The following is a 17,874-nucleotide window of genomic DNA, read 5'->3' on the forward strand; positions in this document are numbered from 1 at the left end:
CAAGGGATACCGTTCCTTGAACTTGGCACTCAGGAAGGAGTTTGACCTCTACGCTAATGTCAGACCGTGTAAAAGTTTAGATGGGTAAGTGTTAATATTTGTAGAAACATTTAATTTTAGTGAAGACTAGATGTTGCCTGCGACTTCATCCATGCAATCATACTAATATTATAAATGCAAAAGTTTAGATGGATGGATGTTTGTTACGAGTTTGTAGCCTAAACGGGTGAACGCAAGATGTGGAGGATAGTCTGGAAGAATACAAAGGCTTTTTTTACTTCCACGCGGACGGAGTCGCGGGCAAAAGCTAGTATTAAGATAAAAAGTAGCCAATAATATGGCCATCTATGTCAGATATCCTGCAGTGAAAGTCCGGTCAATGGAATTTTTCTTTTGACGGTCTGTCCTCAACGGTATTTCCAAACCAATATGACTTAGGGTCCTTCAAGAAGCGAGTCTATCATTGCCTCAAAGGCTGGTAACGCATCTGTAGTTCCTCTGGTGTTGCGGATGTCCATGGGAGTTGTTAACCACCTTGGTGTTCACGCCGCTCGTTTGCCCCCTTTTATTATAAAAAAAACACAATTTCATTATATGTATAGATTATTGAATGATTTAGAGTAGATGTTTATTATTATTTACTTTTATGAATTAACAAGTATGTCTGATATACTATCATATAATATGTCAAGGTATTTTATAAGCTTTTACAATAGCTGTGATTATTTTATATCAATTATGATTTATCAGATAAGTGGTTTGTTTTATACTATGCAAGTCTGTTGGTTTGACTGTTATAGTAAAATAATTTCTGAAATTTGTATAATAGTTTTAATGTAGACTTAAAAAAAACTTAGAAACTACTAGATTGATTTTACACATGTTTTCAAGAATTTGTTGTAATTTTAAAGTTTTGGGGCCTGTCCCACCACTGGCTGATAGAGGCTCAGATCTTAAAAATGATGTCACTATTAGATAAGGGACAAAATCCGGTATTTCCATGACATTTTACACATTGGATTGTTATCAGACAAATTACAATTTGTTGGGACATGCCCTATAGTATACTATTAATTATGAAAGAGACGATATAGTTTGACTACTGGAAAAATCTAGGCAAAATGGCGTATTTGTTATGTAGTATTAATATCAAGGACTTGAGTACATTCAGTTCAAATTGACAGTTACAACCAAAGATTCGTGTTAAGGGAAAACTGTCAGAATTAACGATATGTAGTTGGTTTAATAAAAGTTAATTTATTCAGTCAAAACCTGGGGAAAAACCTTATCAAAATGACGTAATTAAACAAAATGTGACTCAACATAATTTTTTTTATTATTCTCTTATCATGATATATGCTATCGTATTCCGTCTGCTGAATGGGAAACTACAATTTCACGGAATATGTATAAATTAAAACAATTTCATAGTATAGTCCATTTCAAATTTTATACCGGCTCGCAATCTACGTTCGTCACATATTTGTGCTCTCAACTAATGCCTAGTTCTTAGCAGGCTAGTAATTTAGTAACTTACCTTCTCTGAACAAAAATTTTGTCAAGTAGATTAGTAAATAATATACGTGTTTTAGATACTAAATTTCTACTACGCGCAATCCCAAGCCTTTTTTTTCTCGCTGGGTAAATGCCTTTACGCATCCTCCCCATTTCCAGGGGGGTATGTGGGACTCGCAGGCCAAAAGAAAAGACGTGGCCGGAATACCCACTCGCGCAATTTTCCGCGACCCAGCCAGAGGCGTAATCCCAAGCCTGGCCAAGTCTCTGAAATGTTTCTATTGTAAATACTAGTTTTAGTAACCAACTCAACCTAGAATCACTAATTAGATTACCAAGTGTCATTTGCCTGCTTATCGATTCTCGCTAGATACACGTCCGGGTAATCTATACTTCTATACTATTATATTATAATAAAGCGTAAACACACACTTCTTTGTTGCCTAACATGTCAGGCATTTTAGGCAACAAAGTTTTTGAATAATTATTTTTTAATAAAAAACCCTACACTTGTGTCACGCTTTAGACTATATTTTAACGCCATTAAACTTAGGGGGTAAATGTTTTGGATAAAAGCCCTAATATGGAAAAGAGACCATAAGTTGCAGCCATCAAGGAATCAAGATTGTCATCATATCATGTCATTTTGACATTTGCAATTGATAATTTAACAAATGTAAATAATAAAATAAATTTTTCATAATTTCATGCGGATGAAGTCGCACGGGAACAGCTAGTTGTATGATAAAACAACGTAACTTTTACTCATTCAACATTCTTTAGTTATCAACATACGTAGATGTGTTATCAAATACGTGCCCGGCGCTCTGTTATCCTGTTGATAATGTCGCTATCGGAATATCAGTAAGTCAATGTCAATAACGTCTGCTTGAAAATCAAGGCTTAATTTTTATTTGACTAGAATAATAAAAAACAAAAGCTAGTAGCCTATGAGTTCTTCCAGACTATCTTATACATCTATGCCAAATTTCATCGAGATCCATTCAGCCGTTTAGGCTACAAACACTAACAAACATCCATCCATCTAAACTTTCGCATTTATAATATTAGTAAGAGTAAGGTAACCTTTCGTATCGACATATGCACATCCGTTACTAACATTGTGTTTTGTAAAACGACGGAGATGTTCCGAGCCTTTAACATATTTGATAACTACTATACATTTGTTAATGTCTTTTAGATAGCACAGTCATTAAAGTTTACTCTGTAGTTACAGGCTTTCAAAAAAAGATCTATGTAAAGTATTTTTATATATATAACTAGGTTACATTATTCTAGATAACAGAATTCTTATCAGTGTAACTAATTATATACCGTAAGAAGAAATAGGCAACTCAATAGTTTGACTAAATCGCATAACTTCTGTGCGATTGTCGATTGTTTCGCAGCCAATTCAACTGTTTGCACAACTAATTTTTTTTTTATATAACATAAGGTGGCAAACGACCAAGCGGCCACCTGAATACGCCAAAATGGCGAAGCGACCTCTGCCCATAGACATCCGCAATTGCAGATGCGTTGCCTACCCTTTTCCGACGGAGGAGGAGACGCACATAAAGAGGATATTTCCCCTTCCTATGCATCTCCTCCACTGTCAAATCCACTTCCCCTTCCCATCCCCTCCTTGTAAGAAATGGGTGGTAAAGAGAAAGGGACTTAAATTATTCCTCCGGCACCACACTTATCAGACGAAACACGGAATTGCTTCCATTTCACGGCTATCTTCTGTATGGTGGTGGTATTACACCGGGCGTGCCGGCCCATTCCCGCTAAGATGTTAAAGCGGGACTACCACTGTTTGAATGAAGTAGTGTTACCTCCGTATAAGCTCGTAGGAATCAGAGCGACTGAACAGTTGTGCTATAGTTTAGTCAAAGAAGTTTTACAAATGTATGAAATTTGTGTACAAAGGAAGATTACTGAAGAAAATAGTATGGATTGTGTCAAAGATCTCTATAAGGGTAAAAATTTAAATGGCTGTTCTTAATGTATGAGTACACCTTCACTACGTAGGAAGGGGTAGGCAGAGTTTCCAAAAAGGATGGGTTATCGTTCTTTTATATCCGCACCACACACGAATGTAAATATGTATTTAGCACGTGTATAAAGTAAATATTTATATAAATTACATGCATTTTATCGCAATGAATGTGCGATGTGCACCAAATGATAACTTTATATCAACAATAAAGCTTGTCATTCAAGTAAATTATGATATTCAGAACGTGTATAAATATAGTACTATTAAAATAAGAAAAAACCATCTCTGTATTTTGGAACTAGACAGTCCCGTCCTTATATGGGTGGCCTTTTTTTTAAAATTATTTTTATGGCCCAATTTCTTGTTAATACTAGTTTTCGCCCGCGACTCCGTCCGCGTGGTATTAAAAAAAATAAAAGTATGTGTATGTGTTCTTCCATACTCTGCTCTACAAATATGCCAAATTTCATTCAGATCCGTTCAGCCGTTTAGGCTACAAACTCTAACAAACATCCATCCAGCCATCAAGATTAGATGTGAAAATTTTGATGGATGGATGGATGTTTGTTAGAGTTTATAGCCTAAACGTCTAAACGGATTTTAATGAAATTTAGTATAGATGTATAGACTTTTGTTTTTTTATAATTCCACGCAAACGGAGTTGCGGGCGAAAGCTAGTTAAGGAATAATGTATTTTTTAGAAACATATGGTGGCAAACGAGCAAGCGGTCACTTGAATCCAACAAAATGGCGAAGCGACCGCTACCCATAGACATCCGCAATTGCAGATGTCTACCCTTATGAAACGGAGTAGACGCACATAAAGAGGATGTTTCCCCTTATTATGCATCTCCTCCACCGTCAAATCCACTTCCCCTTCACATCCACTCCTTATAAAAAGGGTAGTAAAGAGGAAGGGACTTAAATGAGGCCTCCACATGTAGTATTCTAATGGTTATTTTACAAGCTTATTTTCTTGTTTGTTATAAATTTGAATATTCTTCCTATCTTATTGCGAAATCTTGATTTATTTGTTTTATTTATATAATTTTCGTTATCTATGCATTTATCTAACTTGTGATGAAGTTATCTGGAATTCCGACTGGCCAGTCTTATCCAGATTGATGGATTCAGTCGCGGATTATGTTTACCCTTTTTACACGATATGGATTTATTCTGATTTGATTGATTTATTACCTCATTGGGTTGATGTTTAAGTTTTATATTTGCTTAAAACTAGTATTGCTTTTACTTAATATTAGTAACAAAGACTAAAGAAGTTTTAAATTACTTGTCAAACAATTACAACTAGTTGTCGCCCGTGACTCCGTTTGCGTGGTATTAAAAAAAACTACAAGTAGCTTACGTGTTCCTCCAGACTATCCCTTACATCTATACCAAATTGCATCGAAATCCATTCAGCAGTTTAGCCTACAAACTCTAACATCCAACTATACTTTCGCATTTATAATATCAGTAAGATATAAACACAAGGAATATACTATCTCTATTTCTGTAACAACTTAATTGAAATAACTTAACACATTACTTATGCAAGTAAGCTATGTTGAATTACATAAAACAATCTTTGTCCCCAGCATAAAGACGTTGTATGACAACGTTGACGTGGTAACAATCAGAGAGAATACAGAAGGAGAGTACTCCGGTATCGAGCATGAGATAGTAGATGGAGTGGTGCAGTCCATTAAACTGATCACGGAGGAAGCCAGCAAGCGAGTCGCTGAATTCGCATTCCAGTTCGCTAGGGACAACAAGAGGAAGAAGGTCACAGCTGTACACAAGGCCAATATCATGTAAGTAGTTTCAAATCTTTATATTAATGTAATAAAGCGTAAACACACTACTAAATTACGTAGGATGTCAGCAATCACTGCATGTTTTTAAATATTTTTTTCTTAGATAATATGCCCTACACATACGACACGCTTCAGGTTATATATTTTCACGCTATTAAGCTTAGGAGGTAAATAAATTAAAAAAAACCGTCATGTTGGAAAGGGACCATAAACTGTACAGACCAAAAACAAACAGACCAGTAAATAAATGTGTCTGAACAACTAAAATTTAGTCAAATAGCAATTCATTTAGTCAAGTTCAATATTTTTAGGTGAGTACCACCTTACGCGTCACTAAACTGCTTACCAAACGAAACTATTTAGTTGAATTCATTAGAAGTTATCTTTGGTATTTTACTGGAAACTATCTTTTTTTTAGAAAATATTAGTATATTTTTGTTAATTTACTAATGTTTCCTTTAAGAATTCAAACTAAGCTCTATTGTGCTAGGATATGGTTCACGACAGTCGAATGCCGGGATTCGAATCCTCGACTGCACGATCGATAGTCCGTACTTCAAACCATTAGGCTATTGGCGTTGTGGGTATTCCGAAGACAATCGTGCTGGCCTAATGCAGGTTGACATACATCTGAATTTCTTTACATATATGGGTTGAAACATGATGTTTTCCTTCAGAACGAATGTTTGAAGATAGGAAGATATATCCATGTTTCTATATGTATGTTATGTAACAATTTACCTTGGTATTATTAGCGGAGCGTGAATTAGACGCGTTTCGTGTCAACTGGATACTGCTTTATTGGTGTTAATAAATAGGTGTCAGTTCCCGCTGTACTAGTTATCTTGATGTCACTAGACTACCATATATGTCTTGTTTTTTTTTTATATTAGTCAACAATGACACAAAGATACTTATGGTCGAATTCAATTGAAATAAGACATTAACATATCTAAATAATTTTATATAAGGACATAGACTTAATAAAAATAATGTTTTTGTTAACTAGCTGTTCCCGTGCGGCTTCATCTGGATGAAATTGTGAAAATTTGGTTTTACTGTCTACATTTGTCAAATTATCAAAGCAAATGTCAAAATGACATGACAAACCTTGACAGTCTTGCTTCCTTGATGTTGGTCTCTTATGGTCTCTTTCCCACATTAGTGTTCTTATCCAAAATATTTACCCCCTATGTTTAATGTCGTGAACAAATATACCCTAAAGCTTTTTATTACAAAAAGTATTATTCAAAAATATGCTGTTATTGCTGACATCTTAGGCAACAAAGAAGTGTGTGTTTACGCTTTATTATAATAGTATAGATAAAAATACTAAAACGTTTCTTTATGTATAGGCAATTGACATTGTCAGCCACAGAAATATGAAAATTAAAATGCATTATTTCAATTGGATTTTATTCTATTTTCAATATTGTTTAGAGTGGGTTCTCTTTTGACTAAAGTATCGCACAACTTGTTCGATTGTCGATTGTTTCGCAGTCAATTCAACTGTTTAGGTACAACTAAAAATTGAGTAGTGTGTAATATAATCTCTCGTGTGTGGAGCGTCCCAATTTGTGACGCTTGAATTTTTTTCTTGTCCGTGGGGCGTCCTGTTTCGGGACGATTACACACTGCGTTGACAGTGTTTAGTTTTGAGTGAAAATAATTAAAATTTAAATTGAAAATGAATAAATAAAATAAAGTTTTAGTGAAAATAAACTGTGGTTTTCATAAGATTTAACTAGATTTTGAAATGAAATGGTTTTTCCAGACCTAAGTCTCAAAAATTAGTGCTCAAATCTCTCTGTGAGAGCGTCCTGTATTGGGACCCACAGATGCGCTGATTTTGACATTTTGACAGTTCACATTCGAAAGGATAAGCTTATGGGAATCAGTTGTGCGATAGTTTAGTCTCAAAAGTGCGTTCTATTATTCCATTGTTGTATTTGACAAATAAGGTGTATTCCTCTGAGTGTTATTCCTACATAAGTTGTTTTTTTAATTAATATTTATATATATAGGCGTATGTCAGACGGTCTGTTCTTGCGGTGTTGCCGCGACCTGGCCACCAAGTACCCTGATATCAAGTTTGAGGAGCGCTACCTCGACACCGTCTGTCTTAACATGGTGCAAGACCCCTCCAAGTTTGATGTGCTGGTGAGTGAGATGGACTTATAGCTGTAAGAGTAAAGGAGATAGAGTAATAAATAAAATAAAAAATGGTGAGATAATCAAACAAAAAAAAACATACAGATGAATTGAGTACCTCCTTTTTTTGTAAGTAGGTCAAAAACTAACCAATAATTCAGTCTTTGTGCGATTCTATATAATATTAACTGTCTTCTGCGATGATTTTTTTTATTCGAGGTTAAAATAGTAAGTGTTTTTTTTTAACGTCTCAGTCAAAATATTAAATTGCTGATATGAATTTGATCATGTTAATATTATAAATGCGAAAATGTTGATGGATGGATGGATGTTGAGTTTGTAATCTAAACGGCTTAGTTTGGATGGAATTTGGTATACATGTAGATAATAGTCTGGAAGAACATATAGTCTATTCACTTTTGTTTTTTTGTAAATCCCCACAGACGGGGTCGCGGGCGAAAGCTATGCCTACCCTATATGCCTATATGTTCCTTCGTACTGTATTCTATATCTATACCAAATTTCATTTATGTCTATGCAGCCATTCTGAAGTTGTATAAACCAACATCCATCCATCCAAACTTTGGCATTTATAACATTACTGAGATCCTCAAGATTTTTTTATTTATTTACATTTTTTCTATGTCACTCTTTGAGTTATAAAGTTCGAGAGTCCTTAAATGTAGAATATACACTAATATGGGCGTCACAGCTATGTTATGCTTTAATAAAATATGATCTTCACTACCTCTTACGTTTTCTTCCAATTTGCACAGAATAACCTTACCAATATGGCCGTCGTGTCGTCGAGCTAATGCAACCTTTATTTTTGACATCCGACTACTATCCGATTATTAATATAACAAGCACAATTACGACATTTTAAAACCATGACATAAATATTTTAAATAATGTTTAGGATCACAATTACAAAGCTTATATAGTTATTTCAAATTATGACAAATGGTATTGATTTATAGCACAGACTAAATAACCTTCAAGAGTACAGAATACATCAAAATAGTTAAAAATCTAACACTAAGGTGTACCTTAGTAATGATTTTTTTTTTTGTGTTCTAGGTGATGCCCAATCTGTACGGTGACATAATGTCGGACATGTGTTCGGGTCTCGTCGGCGGGCTCGGACTCACGCCTTCGGGTAACATCGGCAAGAACGGCGCACTCTTCGAATCTGTGAGTATAAAAACTCCATACACACTCCATACATACAAATATTCTCTTATAAATTGACTTAAAATTAAGGGAAGACACAAATTTTAAATTTCGCTATTAAATTCTTTCTTCGTCCAATAGTCAAAATGTAGATGAAAAAATAATCAATTTTTAATAAAAAGGTATCTCAAATTATTTATTATTCATAATATTGTTACTAGTTTTTTTTAAATATACTATACGCAAGAAAATCTAGTAAAGTTTTCTTTCGATTTAATCTTTTTATGAAATGACAATATTTCAGTGATTTTAGCGGATTTTAGATAATTTAAGATATTGTGATCCATAAAAAAAAATATTGGATACAAAATATTTAAATTAATTCAGTGAAAGTGATATATTCGGACAAAGTAAGTTAGCTCTGATGTTACTAAGTGTGCCACTAACTGGTGTTGGTAACTTAACTGCATGGTCCTAACTTGAATGTAACTTAACCTTGGTTTTATTAAAACTGCAAGTGTCACTGTTTTGTGTTAGTTCAGTACTAATTTGATTTTTTTAAATATACAATTCAGTAATATTTTTGTGATGTCTTACATATGAAACTCACATCTTTGTCATTGTCTTGTGCTATTAAAAAAATAAAAAAAAAACATACAGACGAATTGAGTACCTCCTTCTTTTGGGAAGTCGGTCAAAAATAACTTATTGAGTAAACTTAAGTATTCAATTCAAAAAAAATTGCATGACACAATATTTGTTTATTATATATCTTGCAATGTCGAATGTTTCGCCCATTTACAGTTAACCCTTAATCAAATATTGAGCAATTATTTCTTATTGGGCATATCCGTAAAACTTTTTTTTAATGGTAACTCTAATCAGTACCAACATATGCAAAAAATGCCCCTCTTTTTTTAAAAACTGAGTTTGTTTCGCAATCTATGGATTCTACATAAAATTGTCATCAGTTTGCAATTATATCAAACTAGCTGTTGCTCGCGAATTCGTCTACAAATTAAAAAAATAATTAAATAGTGATACTCGCAGATAAAGTAGCTTTTTAATTGTGAAAGAACTTTAACATCGGCCCAGTAGTTTTAAAGTTATTTCAATACATGCAAAAATACAAATTTTCTGTTTATTATGTTAATATCAAGGCTCGTTTGATTAAGGGTTTTCCAACCATAATTCATAATTAACAAACACATCCCTTAACTTTGGTTTTCGACTAACTTGTGAAGGTGCACGGCACCGCGCCCGCCATCGCCGGACAAGACAAGGCTAATCCTACAGCGTTGCTCCTCTCCGCCGTCATGATGCTGCGACATCTCCACATGTACCAGCACGCCGACTCCATCGAGAGGGCCTGCTTCACTGTGCTCAAGGAGGGCCGCGTCCTCACCGAGGACCTGGGCGGGAAGAGCACCTGCACTGATTATACCAACGAAATCATCAAGAATCTACATTGAAAAATTACTGTGGAGTTAGTTTGGATGTAGAGGAATTTCGTATACCTACAGAGGTGGTAAACATTTTTGTTTGGCTCTAAATTTGATAGTGTGACGGTCTAATAAAAAAAAAACATTTTCTTCTGTACTACTAAATACACTTATAACTACAAAAATATGTCTACTAAAAAAATCTGTTTTTTCTACATAAATCTCCGTAAAAATCAATGTTAAGTGCAAATTAAAAAAACTTAATTTAATACTTCTATGTCTAAATAGTTTTTTTAGAGGATTTCGAATTTCAATAATATCAAGTTGTTAATCTAAAATTACTATCATTATTTGTAAGTTATTTTAAAAAGTTCCAATTTTAATTACACTAAAAACCAGACATAAAATGTTAATTTCACAAGTAAAAGGTTTACAATCTCTGTATTCTTTGTGCGAGCGAGACGCATAACATTCACACGGGAGTGAAAGAGATGGGTGATAATGTACGAAATTCTTTGAACTCCGCGGAAGGTATTGTACAATTTAGTACATTTTTATGACTTTGGTTGGAAATGGTTGTATATCATTTGAAATTTATTAAATTAAATTGTGATATATGACTTTTGTATATTGATCTGATTTGATTGATATATGAAGTTTATTTGTCAATTTGATGAATTTTACATTTACGTTAACTCCACAGTGGTTTAAACTGACAGTATTTAATGCATTTCCTAAGTTTTGTACAAGAACACGCCAAAGATTCGATGTGCGTCGACATTTCTTAAACTGGTATTTATTGAGATTATATACATAGTGTTTAAAGTAAGGTAAATAATGAAATTTGTTAATAAAATCAAATATGGAGGAAAAGTAACCTAAAACTATCGCACTGCGAGTCTATTTCACTTGAACAAGACTATATCTGTCCCGCTCATTCTCTTTGTGAAAGAAAGAGATAATACACTTGTGACAACAATTTTGACGTTTCTGATCTTTTGACACATCCTTACAGTATTGTATTTATTTTGTGTGTTAAAAAAGTATTAAAATTGAAGAAAAGGTCTGATTGTTGCGGTTTAGTTATTTAATTAGCAGACATTGTGATGAACTTGTACAAAATGTTTGAAAGCGAATTGTTGCCAGGTGCAAAAAAGAAATTAAAAATAAAAATGCGTGATTTTGTTTTAAGAAATTAATTTTTTCAACAGTTTTAATTGTTGTAAATTTCATTTTGTACAAGTGAAATATTTTCTTGATCAAATATCCACTAGTGTGAACTTTTGCATTAAGTGTTACCATGTTTTAAGTTATCGCAAGTATTATAGTGTTACCATTTTATTATACTTACTGAGTGACTTAATTTGAATATTTAATGAAGGCTATAAAATCTTTTTGGTTATTTTAAAAATGGCACATGTACTTTTTATTCTCGATTTTAATTTGGCAGAGTGACGATGGTCTTTTTCAATAAAAATGGCGCTAAAAGAGTTTTACAGTTTTATTCATATTAAGTGTGTTTGTGATAATTTAAGTGATACATGTAGAAGATTTGTTTGTAATTAGTAGATATTTGAGTTCCTTGTTTTGTGATTGTGTTTACAATTGTCTATGGTATTAATCATGCTTTTATTTGTTTTGCAATGATTTGGATGGCAGCCCTTTGGCCATTGATTGTGAAATATTCTTTTTAAGATTAAAAAAATCAGATGAAATCTGAAAAATGAGCTATAGGTTATAACATCTTATTTATTGACTAGCTAATGAATAGATACAATGCAACCTTTAGTTTAGTGTACTTATTGACAAATAAATAGATTGAAAATATACGTCTTATTATTTTTAAAACCTTTTTGAAGTTCATTTAGCGATGATTTCAGACGCGGATCAAAGGTTAGTGTTTGGATACAACTTGAATATATTTTTATTACTAAAGCGACACTTTTGTTGCGATAATAGAAGGCTAGCAAGCGGTCACATGTATTCCCCAAAATAGCGAAGTGACAGCTGCCCATAGATACGTTACTTGTCTTTAATTCCTTTGCGTCCTCCCAAATAAATTACACAGAGCCCGACAGATGCGCCCTTAATGATTTAAAAATGTAAAATAGATACTTAAAATAAGACCATACATTAATAATGGTAATACTTAGAAGTAGTCTTATAAACATTTATGTTATCGGTTAATTTGAACGCTTTTTAATCTGTATTAGGTGCACGGCACAGCTCCCGACATCGCGGGCAAGGACATGGCGAATCCTACAGCCCTGTTGCTGTCCGCCATCATGATGCTGCGACACCTGCAACTGAACGAGCACGCGGACCGCGTCCAGAACGCCTGCTACGAGGTACTCCGCGAAGGCAAGTCCCTCACCGGAGACCTGGGCGGCACAGGGAAATGCAGCGAGTACACTAACGCCATCATCTCGAAACTAAATTAATTTTTTATCTGTATGCTGCGTTTTGACCTTGCAAAACTTGACTTCATAAGAAGTAAATATTGTGATCGTGAGATTTGATGACTATATTATTGTAATTCAAACTCGAATTTAGCAAATTGTAGATAAAATTTAATGTACAGAATACCAAAGTATTATGTAGTTCATATTTAACTACCTTTATTTATTATTCATTGCCATCTTACCATTTTTATATCGCATACGTTAAGTATACAGTGTGAAAATATTCATCGTTTTACAATTGAAAAGTTGTCTGATCTGAATCTGAAATTGATATATTTATTGTCATAATTTTATGTTTAACAATAAAAAATTCAACATCATATTGTGTATTTTATTTTAACCAAATGATTCTGTATGTGAATAAAGATATTCAATGGTTTTTTTTAACAAGTGATTTCTACAATCCAATCCAGTTTGATTCCTTACAGTTTGTAATTCTAAAATATTGAAACCATCTGCTACAATAAAACTAAGAAAGGGCAACAGTTTTACTTAAAACAGTTAATTTTATCGTCGAAGTATTGCAAATCCCAAACGAATGTTTCAAAACGTTTAAGGCGCTAAAACTTATTTTCGGTCAAAAATGTCATCTTTGACACTTTGAGCATGCTTTAACTTTGACATTGACAACTGCGATCAAAACATTGTGAGCGCACGTTGTTTTTAATTTTATAACCAATTTTTACATACTTATGTCGAATTAAATGTGATATTTTATCGAAATTGAAGATGGTTAAAAGGGTATGTTTTTACATAACTTATTTTGCAATCTTACCTCTGAAGATTTACATATTTATTTCAAAAGATTTAATTAAATCATGCTTAGAAACAATATTTATTCACACGAGGTTTATATTTATACATTGTTTTAATTAAAAGTGTTATTATTTCAGGATAAGACTAGTTCGATTTCAGAAAATGAGTCAATAACAAACGAAAATGGCAAAAGATCGTTGGACACTAACACTAAAGATAATAAAACGAAAAGAATCAGAGGTTTGTACAGACAACCAACTGTCGAGGAATTAAATCGCTTACAAGAAACAGAGAACTTATTCAATTCCAATTTATTCCGTCTTCAAATAGACGAAGTACTTAATGAAGTTAAAATTAAAGATAAAACAATAAAAAGGTTCCAAGAATGGTTCAATGCACTAAAAGAACATTTAAAAACAATACCTGAGGATGACACTGAATACGATTTGAGTGAGGACAAAATTTACAAGCATTTAGGTGTAAAATCACCGATAGGGAAGGAATTAAGTAAAACAAAATGTATGTTCAAATTTCATAAATTTCAAGATATAGAGATTGTCGGTTCTTACGCTTTGGGCAACTCTATTAATTCCAAATTAATAATTGACACACAGATTACAGTACCAGCGGAGACTTACACTAAAAATGACTCAATAAATTACAGATATCATAAAAAACGTGCAGCATACTTAGCAAGTATTGCATCTCATTTGAAAGATCTCGAAGTTATAGAGGAACTTAAATACATCTACGTAAATGATTGTCATACTAAACCGATGCTAGAAATCAAGCCGAACGGCAAATTAAACAACATATTAGTCCGTGTAAACTTATCCTGTAACCCTGAAGCGTACAAACTACACAGGTTCAGTCCTTTACGTAATAATTTGAGAGAATCTTGGTTATTTGATGAAAAAGTTGAAACAACTCCTCCTCCCACACCTTATTATAATAGTGGCATTTTAATTGATTTAACAAATGCATTAAATCATGAATTTTTAAATGAAATGTTTCTGAATCGTGAAAATTTAAAGCAAGCGGTAGTACTCTTAAAGATCTGGCTCCGACAGAGAAAACTGCAAGTATCTGGTTTTTTAATCAGCATGTTTGTTGCATATCTTGTGCAGATAAAGAGAATAAATAATATTATGAGTAGTTATCAGATTATACGGAATGTCTGGATATTTCTTAGTAAGTACAACTTTTTTCATTATTTTCTTAAGGATATAATTACAGTATAGACTCGAAAATTAACCAGTCATTCTCTCTTCGGTTCTTCAAATAAAAATGTGTAGGCAAATGACATCGAATTTCATAGAAAGATGGATTGTTTTCCTTTTTTTAATTCCTAATTTACTATTTATTGTATTATATCTCTAGAAGACACTTGGCTCTTTAGTTTATTACTTTTTTCTGATTTACCTATTTTTTTGTAATATGAGGAAGCAAACAAGTGGCCTTCTGTTAAAATATTGAAGTGACATCTACCCATAATCATCCATTTTGACTATTGCATTAGTAATTGTTAGAGTAAGTGACATAAACACGAGGATGCTTATGCCCCCTTCATCAAATCTCCTTACCATTCCTTATTATAAATGTTTTTGTTTTTAGAATCATCAGAGTTGGATACAAAAGGGATATCATTGTTCAAAGGTACAGCAACTGTACCTACAATAGAGGAATTCCATTCCAGTTTTCCAGTAGTGTTTATTGATAAATCAGGATATTATAACATATGTTGGGATATGCACAAAGGCACGTATAATGCGTTGAAGAGGGAAAGTTCATATGCTATAGAAATGTTGGACAATCCAAATATAAATAGCTTTATACCATTGTTTATGACTCCGACTCATGAGTTGTTGAAGTTTGATCATATTATAAGGTATGTTATCTGTACTTCTATACTATTATAATAAAGCGTAAACACACACTTCTTTATTGCCTAAGATGTCAGCTATTACATTTTTGAATAAATATTTTTTTTTAATAAAAAGCTCTACACTTACATTACGCTTTAGGCTATGTATTTTCGCGCCATTATACTTAAGGGATAAATACTTTGGATAAAAACCCTAATGTGGGAAAGAGTCCTTAAGTTGCTGCCAACAACAAGGGAGCAAGATTGCCAAGGTTTGTCATTTTGACATTTGTAATTCATAATTTGACAAATGTAAACAATAAAATTTTCATAATTTTATGCGGATGAAGTCGCATGGGAACAGCTAGTATGCATCTAAAACTTAACAGTTATTGTTCTCTCTCTCTCTCTTAACAGTTATTGTTCTCTCTCTCTCTCTCTTCTTAACAGTTATTGTTCAATTTCTCACAGATGTAGATAAAGTCTGGAAGAACACATAGCTACCGACATTATTTGACAGCAGTTTATGTACAAATGGAGATTTTTTTTATTCCAGATTCAAAAACCTCGCTTCTCTCAAAGAGAAAGTATATAACAAACTGTCAAGGTCTTCTCAAGTGAACTATGGTGTGCAGCAACTAGCATTAGTGACGGAAACTGTACACTCTGTGCTCAGCCGAGGACTGGGAGACAGAGCTGAGCTGGTGCTGCAGTTACTACAAGCTGATCTCTCATGGAGTGTTTACAAGAGTGTGGATAAAGTCAAACTCAAGTATGTATGGAGAAAAATTACTTTTACTATTATAAATGTGCCTCTTTGGATGAATAGATGTTTATGGGAATTGTTGAAATTTGACATAGATAGAACAGTCTAGAAGAACACATAGGCTACTTACCATTTTTTTTATTTCTTGTGGATGGAGTTGCGGTCAAAAGTTTATTGTATTTAAAAAATCAAAATTGAGTAGCCTATATGTTCTTCTAAACTATCCTCTACATCTATACCAAATTTTATCCAGATCCGTTTAGCTGTTAACGCTACAAGCTCTAAAAAACATCCATCCATCTAAACATTCGCATTTATAATATTAGTATGAAGTATGATTGTTTCAGACATGAAGACAAGTTATCATTTGGTCTGGTGCTTAACTCGGAGAATGTGATGAAAATAGTAGACAAAGGTCCCCCCGCTAACCTTCCTGAGTCAGAGGAATTTAGGTAAACTTTTTTCCTATTCAAAATTTTACTATTTTCTTTAATTGGTTGTTTAAACAATTTAGAACAGTTATGGTTAATAATTGGTTAACAAATGAAAGCTAGAAGCCTTCTAGACCTAGCTTAAACCATCTATACTATTATAATAAAGCGTAAGCACACAGTTCTTTGTTGCCTAAGATGTCAGCAATTACAGCATATTTTTGAACAATTCTTTTTTTAATAAAAAGCCTTGCACTTACGTCATGCTTTAGGCTATATATTTTCACGCCGTTAAACTTTATTTTGGATAAAAACCCTAATGTGACCATAAGTTGCTGCCAATATCAAAAAAAAAGATTGCTAAGGTTTGTCACGTCATGTGATGTCATTTTGACATTTGCAATGTAATTTAAATGTAAACAATAAAATAAAATTTTCACAATTTCATGCGGATGAAGCCGCACGGTAACAGCTAGTGGATTATAAATCTTATAGAATCATAGCACCCAACTATTTAAAAATTATAAAAATTGTGATATTAAGTTGCAATTGCCACTTATTGGTCAAAATATGATGCTTTTAAGTTGACTTTCATCATCATCACCAGTCATAAGTCCTCACCGAGGTGCCCGGAGCCTACCCTAATAAGGAGTGACTAGGCCATAAGATGACTCTATTCCTAAACATACCAACTACTCGTGTTATGTTGGTATTTGTGTTATTCCTAGGTCATTCTGGGGAGAGAAGTCTGAGTTACGTCGCTTCCAGGACGGGTCTATAACAGAGGCGGTGGTGTGGGCCGCCGACAGCCGCGCGCTGCCCACACAGATCGTTGATTATCTCATGATGTTTAAATATGGTAAGTCTTAAAAACACTTCACAATTTTTAAATGGTATCGCTGCCCTATCAAAAACATATTTATTTGGATAAGGATTCATACCAAATAAGAATAAAAGCGTTTTAAATGAAGTCGATTGCATTTATTTGACGGTTTTCGCCGAAACAAACGGTTATTGTGCGACAACCTTAAGAGATAGATATATGCTATCGCGGACTTTTATTTAGCAAATTTAAAGGGCTACAATTCTTCCATACATCAATTTTATATAGGTCTTATAGTTTAGGCTACGTAAGCAAAGAAAGCAAAAATGACCCGAAATTTCGTCGCGCGATTTTGAGCTAAACTATTTAACTACGTCGCAGTTTTTGACTCCAAAAATCAACCAAAAAAATGGGACCCACCTGCAAGCATTGCCTTTCGGATATAAAAAGAATTATCAAAATCGGTCCACTAGCGGCGGAGTTATGCCGTAACACACATAAAAAAAAACATACAGACGAATTGAGTACCTCCTTCTTTTGGGAAGTCGGTCAAAAAATGTTATTTATTGTTTATTATATTTTCTAAAAGAGCGTCGATGGCTCAGTGGTTTAAGCACTTGACTTGTAATTTACCGGTCTTTGGGTTCGAATCCCGCCGTACCAATGTGATTT

General features: G+C 33.5%; 2 protein-coding genes across 2 annotated transcripts in view; both read left to right on the forward strand.

The window, feature by feature from the left end:
- LOC106106457 (probable isocitrate dehydrogenase [NAD] subunit alpha, mitochondrial) overlaps positions 1 to 12,874 on the forward strand; it is a 14,136-nt gene extending 1,262 nt beyond the window's left edge. The window contains exons 3-7 of the mRNA XM_013287036.1: positions 2 to 84; positions 5,116 to 5,331; positions 7,359 to 7,494; positions 8,566 to 8,679; positions 12,314 to 12,874. Of these exons, the coding sequence (XP_013142490.1) occupies positions 2 to 84; positions 5,116 to 5,331; positions 7,359 to 7,494; positions 8,566 to 8,679; positions 12,314 to 12,541 (777 nt within the window). The 3' untranslated portion in view covers positions 12,542 to 12,874. The remainder of the gene's footprint in view (position 1; positions 85 to 5,115; positions 5,332 to 7,358; positions 7,495 to 8,565; positions 8,680 to 12,313) is intronic.
- Positions 12,875 to 13,198: 324 nt separating this feature from the next.
- Positions 13,199 to 17,874, forward strand: part of LOC106106458 (nucleolar protein 6) — a 10,525-nt gene continuing 5,849 nt past the window's right edge. The window contains exons 1-6 of the mRNA XM_013287037.1: positions 13,199 to 13,303; positions 13,456 to 14,509; positions 14,933 to 15,206; positions 15,739 to 15,954; positions 16,296 to 16,400; positions 17,108 to 17,238. Of these exons, the coding sequence (XP_013142491.1) occupies positions 13,292 to 13,303; positions 13,456 to 14,509; positions 14,933 to 15,206; positions 15,739 to 15,954; positions 16,296 to 16,400; positions 17,108 to 17,238 (1,792 nt within the window). The 5' untranslated portion in view covers positions 13,199 to 13,291. The remainder of the gene's footprint in view (positions 13,304 to 13,455; positions 14,510 to 14,932; positions 15,207 to 15,738; positions 15,955 to 16,295; positions 16,401 to 17,107; positions 17,239 to 17,874) is intronic.

This window comes from Papilio polytes, unplaced genomic scaffold (genome assembly GCF_000836215.1).
Source record: "Papilio polytes unplaced genomic scaffold, Ppol_1.0 DF822178.1, whole genome shotgun sequence".
NCBI lineage: Eukaryota > Metazoa > Arthropoda > Insecta > Lepidoptera > Papilionidae > Papilio > Papilio polytes.